We start from the raw sequence: 12,585 nt of genomic DNA on the forward strand, positions 1-12,585 counted from the left end.
CACTAAATGGTTACTCAACACCAAAGGCAAGACTTAACAGTAAATTAAAGAACTGCAATTGTAGGTTAGCATGCTAGTCATTTTAGATTTTACAAAAACGTGACAATTTGAGTATCTCAAGCATCACCAGCAATGTCAAAATTATATCCTGTAGCTATCAATATTCCAAACAATTGTTTGGAAATAAAATTTTGGCAGCAGGTACTTACTATATGTACGAGATATTCTGAAAACTTTGATATGGGAATTTATGGAACCCTTCACATAACACTGTACTGTTTCTTGTACTTTTTATATCAACTGCAGTAAGCAGCGATTCAACAATACTATGACTACCACATCTGTCAGATAAGCAGAATTGCACACGTTCAAGCTCTCCATATTAAAGTTCTTCTGTCTGAATATGAAACAAAAAAGTTTCATTGGGTAAGAAAAGTTGATAAAAGCAACTGTGAAATATTATATTTATTATTTAATATAAATTTGACTTTATTAGTCACTTGCTTAGCACACAATACTGTGTAATCCAAGGCATTTATTTTTGGTATGCAACAGTGCACTTATAACCCCATAAACTCCTTCTTGAGTTGCAAAACTATTATTAACTTTTATTTAAAATAATAGGCTTTAATTAATATTTTTAGTGCAGAGATATAGTATTTCTCCCCATTACACGTTTCTGTAAACTGTTACATTTTCTGTGAATATTGATAGAGGTGCTGCAATGTTTCCTTGAGTAGAATATAAAAAAGTTTACACTAAAAGTGATAATGTACTGTAAATTCATGATCTGGTCCATTCATTTACAAAAAGAAAATAATATTGTTAACTAAGCAGCCACTCCTGTGATCATCTAAATTAGACTTCCCTGGTCAGTAGCCACCTCCTTAGAATTTGAGTTGTGACACTAGTGATTATTAAGTTGACATTTCCTTTGATAGAGAAATTTGAATTTCAACACAGCCTCAAGTCATATGAAAACAAAGACAGAAACTAAATATTGATTTTCAGAATCAAATCAAAACCAAGAGATTTGCTCTGAATAGTATCACTAGAATTATTCCAGAGTTCAATTTCAATATCAAATGTCATGGTAAAACAAAATCTGTATTTATAAAAGATGAAATCTGGAATTCTTACATTAAAAAAACCAAAACAAGCCAAAACTTGGCAGAACTTTTTTGATCACTAGATTATTTTTTTTAACTTAACATCATCCATTTTTGTAATATAGTCATATATTGTTGTGACCATAATAAACAATTTCATAAATCTTCCTTCCATCCTGTTTTTGCTTTTGTTGCTGATATTTAAATAGTTCTGCTTGTTAAAGAGGAATTAAAAGGTAGCTGTTTGGTGTTCTTCGTATCTTAGTGCTTCTCCGTTCATTACAATTTTGGCTGATTCTCTCTCACTTCTTCCAGTTTAGAAAGGATCCACTGTGTGAAGGAAAAGGAAAAAATAAAAATGTTTCCTTACTAAAAACCGTAGAAAGCAGCTGAAAATTAGATTGGGTTGGCTAGACACTTCACTACCTGCCCTCTTCCTAACCGAGTTTTAACATAGTGCTCAAAATTCTACTGTAGATTATAAACCCCTGATTTTCTCACATGAAAATGGAGGCCTTTTAAGTACCAATATCTGACAGTGAATACCACAGCTAATTAAACTGGCTAGGTTGATATTTCAGTTTCCTAGTCTGTACTTCAATGAATAGTATTTTTAAAAATAAATGACATCATTTCACCCACATCATTATTAATGCTCTCCCTTAGTCTACAACTCTAGACAAATCCCAGATGACAACAGAGAGGCAAGGATAACAAAAGACAGAGGACAAGAATACGTTGCAGCAATGTGATAGAGTTATTTAGAAAGATGCTTTATTTAACTATATTTGGGTTCTTTTCAGTAATTTCAAACACACCTGTTTACTGAACATGGAAGGGAAATTAGTATCCCAAGAGTCTAAAAGGAAAAAAAAAAAGATGAGAGAGGAGGGAGGAGGGAGGGAAGGGGCAGTGTCATGGAAATCTAGGGTAGGAAATGAAGTTACAGAAAGGGGTTTCCATGAGAAAGCTGCAAAATGCTTTCAAGAAAGATGGGTGGATTATTACAAATCGGATTCTGTTACTGGATCTGGTTCTATGTTGCAAATCTTTAGGATCGCCTCCCCCCCATCACAAGCTCACCCCCTCAAGGAAACCAGAGCTTCTGTTTAGCAGGATGCTGAAGCTTTGAAAGAAGAATTGGCTGTTCAAGAAATTAGTATTCACGTCAGAATATGGCACTTCTCACTCTCAATTTCTCTCAAGAAATTACTGTTCACTTCAGAATATGGCACTTACCCACTAGATTGACACAATATTCACAAAGCAGTGGCACTGAAATGACCTCATATCGTTTTTACTATAAAGGGTGCAAGTTTCATTTTCACTGTTTCAGTGTCATCTCTCTGTATACACAAGCACAAGTGTCACATTTGCAGAAGTGAGCCGCAGGCTAAACAGCCCGGAAGCAGCTCTCAAAGACTTAACTTTCTGTAGGATAGCTCCCCAGGCCCTGATGGCAATTCTTGAATGAAACTTCCTATGAATGAAACTTCCTAGAGAAGTATTCCTTCACTAAGATAAAATCACATTCCTTACCAAGTCTGTCTGACAGTGACCTTTCCCCTCATATTCACATTCCTGTTGGTTTTGTAAGGTTCATGGGCCTTTCCAGAAAAATACGTAAACCAACATTTTTGTGAAAAGTGCAAAGAACTTTTTCAGCTTTCTTTTCCTTCCTTAAGACTTATGGGATACATAATATGATGCACTAATTTGATTTTCTGAATTGTTCTTGATTTAGCTGGGGCATAGATGGGATTCCCTTCCCACACAGACTACTGGACCTCAATGCTGCCCCTGGCCCACCATAGCCAAAAAGAAAACACAGAGGACCTCAGGACCTCCAAAGATTACAGACAATTCCGTATGGGGCCTTCAAATACCTTGACAGTATTTGTAATGCTTTTTGAGGGAAGGGTCAAATGGTATCACACAGCTGTAGTTAGAAACTACCCACATGAAGACAAAAACAACTTAAACTGAGGAGAAGATGCAAAAGCAACTTAAACTAATAAGAGGATGCAACTTTCACAGACTATTTCGAAGTGTGATCCCAGGGTACCATATCCCACTGGTGTGAATATACACAAGACTAATTTATTGTTTGTGAAAATAACTAGCTACACTGATAAAAACAAGGCAGAACTTTTGCAACCCAGGTACCTCATAGTTCTGGTAGCAGACCTGAATGGCTCCTACTTTCTGTTGTAGTCAAAACTAGTGATGTCAAGGTGAAGAGATCATGCAGAATATATATATATAAAATAATAGTAGCAATATCGTATATCAAATAAACTATTTGTGCTTCTATTAGAGATTTTCTTCATTCTTCAACCAAACTGTATTTTGAGGAACAGAGGAATGACACACACCCTCACCCCCCCTGAAAAAAAACTAGGAGTAATTTACAAATATTGTTTGTTCTATTAAACATACTATTTTAATTTACATTCTTGATTTTTTAGTTTTTGTTAGCAGTACTGTTAAATCAGCCATTTGACAGACAGTTATAATTCCAAAGACTTATGTAAGGAAAATTTTGGTGTTGGAATTGAGTATTTTTGAAATTCAGTACTGAATAGATCATTGCCATTTCCATCTGTGTAATGGCTGTATGCAAATACTGAATTTAAATATACTTAGTAGTTTCAGGTTAAGAGTATTTCTGTTTCACTTTTGAGGCCAAATTTAGCACAATGTAATTGTAATAGTATTTTGACTTTACCTTAGCATCCTCTGGACTTTTAAAATTAATAATTTTTCCAAATTCTTTGGCATGGAACACAGACTTAACTCGTTCCTAAAAAAAATAATAATTCAAAATTGAAGTTAGTTTCTTCAAACTTTACAACTAAGAAGTTATTTAACATTAAGGCAGCTATATGGTTCGGACAGCATGTGTACCCATTACACTAATCTGAGTATGTTCACATTGCATGCACACACCCCGAGAAACTTCATTTTCTGCATGAAAGCACAGTGGAGTGAAACACTCCAGCAATAACAGACTTTCGTTTTTACCACAGAGTCCCTGGAGACTGCACTATAAAAGTGTGTAGGAATGGAAGGCAGATAATGGAGTATGTAGGGTAACAAAATCCAGTACTCCCTAAGGTTGTAATTTTTCATTCTCCTTTAAGTCATTACCTGGGTGGACATTCCACCAATACTGACTTGCAAGTAGTGGTCTTTGGTAGTGAAAATAGCAACTTAGCCTTCAGAAATAGAACATAAGCAGTGCTTTGCACAATACAGTTTTCAACCATAGATTTCGATAAAGAGCATACTGCAGACACGTGAATGGACTCTGAAATGACTGCTGTGTAGGGGTAAAGATGGATATGTTATTCAGCATTGTCTGAAATGGCAGAAACTCTAAGTATTATTTGATCCTGTAAAAGTTCACTTGCAGTCAGAAATCCAGTTTGGAGGATTCCAAACCAATATGGCTCTGCCTTTCATGCTCTCTGCAATAGAAACAAATAATCTGAGTGAAAAACTGAATGGCTTTGTACACTGTCAAGACTGTCCTGACAAGTCCTGACAAGACTGTAATTACACACATGAAGCTAATTAAAACAGAACAAAACACTAGCAGGTAATTTTATTGATTGAAATTAAATTCAGTTACCATCTCAATAAGAATTCAAGATTATTTTTTTTTAAGGAACTTTGCCTCTGTAAGTATACTCATTCATCAGCAGTCATCTTTCTCCTTATATCCTTTGCCAGTTTACCAGGGAAAGAAAGTTCTGGGATTTTTTTTAAAGGAAAAATTGCAACTGAGAGCAATATTCTTCAACTTGCATTGAAAGGGATAAGTATATGTCATTAGAGTTTTTATGAAGATATTATAGTTTTGAAGAGTTTGATTACTAGCAAATGAAAAAAAAAAATCTTTGAAGCATAGCACATGCAAATGTATTGCTCTGATATATCTGAATCTTTGGAATTGCAACAAGGTAGACGTCCACATTTTGGCATATTTCTACAGCGCTAGAGTGTATAATAAAAGTATTCTGCAATATTGTCAGAATTTTGCTGTATCACCATTTTCCAAACTATGAATACACCATGAACTGGTGCATACCAACAAAAAATTCCCAGGGTTCAAGGAATAATTTCATCTGCAAACACCAAGTCACCATTCCGCTTAGAACAGTCAGAAGCTAGTTATCTGAGGTATTTGCCCATGCCAAATTTCAACTCCCTTCTCTGAGTGCATCTCAGCTAGAAGAGAGATCAAGAATTCAAAGGAGAGCTATCAGGAATTCAAAGTTCAATTTTATAAACAGTAACACAAAAAGAAAAGAAAACACGACCAGGTTAACATACCTTGGCTTCAATGCGTAATCTTCTGCCATCAACGATGAATGGTTCTTTGGTAAATTCATCGTAAGTGTATTGCCATTCACATGTCAGCTGTCCAAATGTCCCTTTTGTCACAAACAACACACCACTAGGCACCAGAAAAGAAAATTAGTAATTTAAAAGTTAATGCAAAAATACTTAAAAGTTATCAAGTTACCCTAGCTCTAGTGCAGTCATTCATTGTTCCAAAATAGTTCTCATCTAATAACAACCATACAGCATAGTTTCCAAAAGAGTGAATTTTGAATCTTCCTCTAAATTATTTTAAATACTGAGTTTCATAGCAAAACCGTAACGGTACTTCTAGCTGTATTTCTACAAAAAGTTCTACAGACTTTTTATTTGAGAAGGATGCCTGATATTCCACTATTGGACACTGACTTTGTTCCTGTATTACCCTTTTTTCCTTCAATATGGTAATTTGTAAGTGAATCCCACAGTTCCATTGACTTCAGTCTAACAAATATTTCTTAGCTAAAGAAAAACTCAACATTCCTTTTCTCTCCTTAAAGAGAGGAATTACTATGACACTCAAAATACTACTCATTTGCTGAACAATGCCGCTGTTGAACAAGATTATTAACACACACTAAGCATGCCTTCCCCATTATTTTATCTACATACATAGTGACAGACATGTCAAAACACAGTTACTGATCAATAATTATCAAGGCATGCAGATTTTGATGTTAGTTTTAAGTACTTATTATTCAGAGTCAAAACGGTTTACCTTTTTGTTACCATTAACAGATCTGTACTGTTGACCATAGCATGTGCAATATATCTGAGTTTTGCAAATCTTCCATTTTCAATTTTCTAAAAGACATAAAAGTTTTATAGCTCTGAATATGGTAGTATAAATTCTTGTACTAATTTTGTGCTTAAAATGTATTTATCCTCCAAAAGTATAAATTATAATGAAGAATATAGCACATACTTTTAAATAAAAGGCTACTTTCATAAAGTCCGAATATAACAGATCTGTGACAGCTAGACATAGAACTATTTGGTTGCTGTTAATGCAGCTATGCAAATAAAAATCAATCCTAACCAAAACTGGCAAAGAACAATATAATTTCTCAAAACATTTCAGGGCTGTTTTCTACATGTTTTTAGTACATGCTGAACTTCTTCTGCTGACTAATAGTTATGAGACAACAAAAGAAATAAGGATTCATTTTTTAATTTATGTCAAGTTGTGTCCAAAACATTGGAGTAAATAACTCTGGGAATAAATCTATACTTAAATGTATACAAGACCCCACTATCATGTAGACATTGGGACTCAACAGTGCACTTGTCAGTAATGCTTAGCATGTCTCCATCTTCTTTTGTTTTCCCCTGTACTTATCTTTTCCTACAATTACCATGAATATTGTAGCAGAATATTCTTTAATGGACAATAAATTTTAAATATTGATTACAGCAGATGAATGATTTTTAAAAACAGAGGATCTGTAACTTTGACATGACTTAGCAGCCACTGGATTTCCTGCAATGAGTGATTAAATTAGTGATCGAATTAAGACTGTTGCATCTAGTCGGGAATAGTGACATGACTGCTTGCATACGTCCCATCTTTTACAAACTGGAAGCAAAAATGGATTAATATAAACCAGTATGATTCAATAAACTCTTAACTACAAACATAATGCTTCAGATATACATGCCAATATTTAAAAACATGTAGGTTATTTCTTGATCCAGTTAAAATAGCAAACCCATTCATCGCCACTGTATAAATGATATTTAATTAGGTGTACCCTACAACTTCAAATGTGGCCACATGGATAATTCCACTTGCCCAAAAAGATTTTTTTAATGATCCCTTCCCTCAAAGATGCTGATTCTTTAGTGATTAAAATGCAAGAACATCTGAGTAACAGGTTGCCAAAAGAGAGCTTTCCAGAAAGCTCTCAGAAAGCTCAGATTATTTCTCTCTCCCCAACTCTGTCAGGCTACAAAATCACAGCTATTGATCATGTGCCTACTTACATAAGTCAGTGTTTGAATTTATTTCTGCAAGAGCTAGCGTCAGGGGCAGGATAAATACAGCAAGAAGAAGGGCATAAGAAATGAGGAATTAACAGCTTGGAAAATAGAAAATTTTTTTTTTTTTTTGAAACTCCTTATTCAAGCTTTGCCTAGGGGTTGCCAAGCCTCTGATTTGAGTTTCTCGCTGCCTCTCATATTTAGGTCCAAGCTCCTACGTCATAACTAAATAACCAAAAAAATCCTCTCGAGGTAGCCTCTACAACGTTCCAGCACACGACATGTTGGATGGTTAGAAGATGGAGGAGGCTGTATGGAGAGACAGCATGGATAGGATACCTGACCCAGATACCACGCTACTGGTCTAGTTCTATGTCCTGATGGATTTTCAGTACTAGTGGCCTAGCGAGAAAGACAGGGAAAGGGACGAGAAGGTTGACAGGAACTTACACATCTACTGTGTGTGGAAAGAGCAAGGGTGGCTCAGTAGACGTAATAAATAAACATCGTTGCATTTAATCTGCAAGATTCTGTGACAATGCCAGCAATTCCTCTTACTGACCAAACACATTATAAATATTGCAAAGTACGACCAGTATCGCTCTTCTATTAGAAGCAATTATAGGGGAGACGCATTTAACAATTCAGCCGTATTAGGATGGAGAGGATCTCTAGTCTTTCTCCTGCATCAAAGATCACTTTCTTACGCTTTGCATAGCATTGAGGTAAGGCTCTCAATCCAAATGTTAATCCCCCTTAAGTGGGATTTAAGAGAGCAGGGTTACCTCTTCCTGTCTTTTCATTAGCTTGCTAGTTAATTTTCAACAAGTCATGTCACCCCACTATAACTTACTCAGTTTACTGATAATTAATTGAGAATTATGAAAATTATTATGGAAGCACAATACTTAACTATCACACACGTTGCAATCCTAAACAAAAGCTATTTCAATGTCCACCAAATACCACAAAAAGTTTGTGAGTCTTAGTAGAGTGAAATACAAGTGATTTGCACAGCACAAAGGTATTGTTAGCATGTGGTATGCACTGAGCTAACTACTGCTCATTGTTAGCTGTGAGTCAATGATCATACACTCAAGTTAGCTGCATTCTGTAGTTCTGTAGACAACAGAGTTAATTGGGAAATAAAACACAGGAAAATGCTGCACAGTCCACTTCCAAAGGTAACACTTCTATCTATGCCAATGCTGAACAGTAACTGCTTCTAAGTTTTCTGCCTTTAGATCCTTCTACCCTTCATTTACAATATTTATTCCTTTTAGCATTAGACTTGCACCTGTTCATTAGGAAATAGAGGGAAACATCAATTTACTGCTGTTAATTCTTATAGCAAGATCACTACTGTGCTCTGCTACCAAAGTGCCTTATACAACTCAAACATAAAAGGATATATAATTGATCCCTCAATACAGATGCATAAATACCTTTTTTTAATTTTACAGTATTTAGCTATTAATTGTTTGGAGAAAGACAGCAACATGGACCACTTTTTGTTGATGCAAAACTGTGAAAGTTAACATTGATCAATGTTTGTTCAATATTAGTTTCACCACTGTAAGAAAAATACTAATTTTTAAAACACAAATCCTGTATTTAAAATTAAAAAAAGGTTTAATAACTTGATTAGTTTATGTTATGGTTCATTGACTAGACATGGAAATTGAATGAATCTATTGGAAAAAGGCACTCCTGCAGCTGTAAAATGTGAAGTAATCCAAGCACAAATCCCCTCCTTTGCGAATTCTTCTTTCCTGTAGTACAAATGCTTAGATGCCACTGCAATATACTAACAGTAGATGTGATCATTTGTGCAGAGATGGATATTCAAATATGCTCACTTTCTTAAAAGGGGCATCTCTGCATTTGGAAATTTCCTAATCACACTGCATGCTCCTAATTTATTGAGAAGCAAAGAAGCCTTTGACAAAGTTAGAAATGAAACAGAGCAGAGTGTAAGTAGTGGAGACAAAATTTAAAGTCTATGATCCTCTGGTTATAGTTCTAAAAAATACTAGTAGTGAGTGTGATACAAAAGTCAGAATGTTTTATATCCCTTTTGAACTCATCTCAACTGAATGACATATAAAAAAAACACTGTAAAGACTGTTACTACTTAAAAAGGGGTTATAAATCTGCTACTCTTCTCTCTTGATGTTCAGATTAACTTGAAGTTTTCAATTGGATTTTAGCCTGCCGGTGTATTTCCTTATGAACTGATTACTGTCCAAACGTGTGAGTTCTGATGAAAATTCACTGTTGTTGCCAAAAACTCCAATATAGAATGTATCTTTCAGCTCAAATTAAAAGGTGAATTCTTCAAAAGCTGTAGAATTGCTACTTTCAGCAGGCTAACACCGTATAATTACATGTCCAATCTTCCCCACAGAAACATTTAATAATTCTAAGTAGTACCCTGGTCACTTGTTAGAGCTAGCTTGAATATGTGTGGAAAAAAGGGAAAAAAATGTTAAATAAAGAAAAAAATAACATGTAAACCATTCCTTTTCCTGCCATGCAAAATTCTCTCCTCATCCTTTATTAATAAGGATGTTAATCCTTTACTGCCTGCTCCCTAATTCCAGTTATCCTAATGTGCAATGTCATTCTACAAAAAGCAAAGCTTTTGTCCATGATATGTTGTGCCTGAAATCAAGATCTCATTCAGCCAAGCCGAACAGCAACTCTGAAGTCAACATGGTTTTGTCTAAATCAACAGAAATTTGTTGTGAAGGTAAACATTTAAATCTAAGGTCACAGTATTAAGGACAGTAAAGATTAGGACAGCAGCTTTCTTTCAGAACACAAAAGTTTCTACTTCCCAACAGAAATATACTTTGCCTATGCTGACTGGCAGAGTTATCTTGGTCAATTTTTGATCTGAATACCAAAAGAATTCATTTGATGAGCTGAATGGAGAAACCATACTATCTACACTTTCATTATGATGACCGCATCTAGATGTTCTTTATGTTTCCTGCCAATACAACCAAAGTTCTTTGATTTGTAGCATGTGAAGTGACTATTGTGTCAGCAGGGAAATTGAAAAATATTTAAATTTTCTGTTCTGTATTCTCTGTCAGCAAACAAGCTGGTGCATGCTTTGCCTAGGACACTCCTAGTTTTTACTTGCTTTTTCACCATATATAAGCATTTATGCTTCAATCACAAACAAGCTAAAGTGAAACTGAGTCACACAAGTTTCCATGTTCTTCTGAAACAACTGGTGTTAGCTAGTCTCAGCTAGCTTCCCATAACTGTATGCATGTCTTCTATTTGGGGATGGGCAATGGCTATGTAATAATATCAAAATGTTGCACAATTAAGCAGTAAGGATCCTGCTCTTTAACCTAGACACAACAGGTTTTCCATCAGAGAATGGATAATTATAGCTGTGACTCGATTAAGGGAGCAGCAAACTAGATAGCATGCATGAATGGATGCCTGGTAAGGGTCAGAACAATGTCAATGTAAATGTAGTTACTTCGAACTTTGGAAAGAATTTCTCCTTATAATTTTATGAAGTGAAACTTCAGTTTTAGAGTACTTCATGTTTTGATTTCAACCCAAGCCCAAGTCGGGTGAGCGAAGGAGAGAAAGTGGGACTATGACACACTTTTCCCACTCCTCAGATGTTCTTCCTGGCAGACTGAAGTTTGAATACTAAGAAACAAGGGTCTGTTAAACCCATTCCAACATTCTACCACCTCATCTGAAGCTTACTTCATGACCAAAAAAGGATGACTGAACTGAAAGCTGAACACCTCCAATACAGTAGGACACAGTATTGAAGCACAGCTTTGAAGGACTGTCGTCTCTACAAGCTTACATCCACTGCAGCACAGTTGGGCAGGAACCTTACAAAAGACTGTAAAAGAGCCCTCACAAAGTCATACACAATAAAGGCAAATGAAAAACTGAAAAAGCTTTTGTATTTATTTTTTGGGTAGGCACTGAGCTGTAACACAGAATTCTCCACTGATTTCATGGTGCAAGTGTTAATGACTTACGTTCATAAGCATAAGACTAGCATATCTTTCAATATCTTTCAGTTTTATTCCCTGGCAGGGCAAAGATCACTGATTTCTGGCAGGTCCATAGCTTCTGTAAATGACTAATAACAACAAAGGTATAAACAGTCTATTAAACAATCCCAGAAACTGTCTATAGCATCCCTCTGCACTGACTTCAGTCTACAGATCCTCTTGAAAAAAACAAAAAGACCAAAGAACCCTCATCAAAAGGAACGTACTGGATAACATGAAAGATAAAGAGCATAGCCAGTTCTTCACCTCAGCAAGCAGGAAGCATATACCATTATACAAGTCTCTAAAATAGTAAAACTAAACACTTGGGAAAAACTGAATCATCAACTTGTTCTGTAGCTGACAGTAGAAAACTTGGCAAACTGAGCTATAAGGATTGTAGTTAGTTCTGGAGTTTTCAGCAATAGTACTGGACCTTAAATTTAATTCACCAGTGAAAAAGTGGGGGAAAAAATTGTGCAGCCAAAAGTTAAACTATTAAAATACATTAAACTGAAGGGGAAAAAAAAAAAAGGCATTTGAATAGATGGTCTGTATTTTTTTGATACGTTACTTTAAATCCCTATAGAAAATAATCCCTAATTATTTTTTTTTCTCATTTTTGGTGCCTTAAAGAGACTCAGTTTCAGCTAGTTAGCTATTATACTTTTCATAGGTTTTGGTTCCATGACTTACAAAGAAATTAAATCCTAATATCCCAGGTGGTAAAATTTTTTGTTATCCTAAATCTAAATTATTTATTTTCCCAATGTATATTCAGAGGAAGACAGAATAAAGACAGAACAAATAAAATATTTGCACAAAATGACTACATTTTTTATTAAAATAAAAATTTCAAAAATAGAACTATACTCCATGAAAGAGACAAAATACTCTGAGGTATATAATTGTATTTGCCAACTATAGTGGCAAATATTTTTACTGGTTTGTTTATTTATTTTAGTTTGCATTCTACAACCTTTCAATCTACCGAGTAAAAAAAGAACTCTTTTTAGTTATATTGCAGTGGAACTTGAATTAGTGATACCTGACCCAGAAGTACTACC

The 12,585-nt window shown here is 35.0% G+C and overlaps 1 protein-coding gene across 1 annotated transcript in view; it reads right to left on the bottom strand.

Annotated features, from left to right (window-relative positions):
* Nucleotides 1–1,388: 1,388 nt before the first annotated feature.
* Nucleotides 1,389–12,585, bottom strand: part of VPS13A (vacuolar protein sorting 13 homolog A (S. cerevisiae)) — a gene marked incomplete at its 5' end in the record, with an annotated part of 63,445 nt that continues 52,248 nt past the window's right edge. Inside the window, 4 exons of the mRNA XM_009700688.1 lie at nucleotides 1,389–1,439; nucleotides 3,838–3,912; nucleotides 5,448–5,571; nucleotides 6,214–6,299. Of these exons, the coding sequence (XP_009698990.1) occupies nucleotides 1,389–1,439; nucleotides 3,838–3,912; nucleotides 5,448–5,571; nucleotides 6,214–6,299 (336 nt within the window). The remainder of the gene's footprint in view (nucleotides 1,440–3,837; nucleotides 3,913–5,447; nucleotides 5,572–6,213; nucleotides 6,300–12,585) is intronic.

This window comes from Cariama cristata, unplaced genomic scaffold, assembly GCF_000690535.1.
Source record: "Cariama cristata isolate BGI_N322 unplaced genomic scaffold, ASM69053v1 scaffold6395, whole genome shotgun sequence".
Lineage (NCBI taxonomy): Eukaryota > Metazoa > Chordata > Aves > Cariamiformes > Cariamidae > Cariama > Cariama cristata.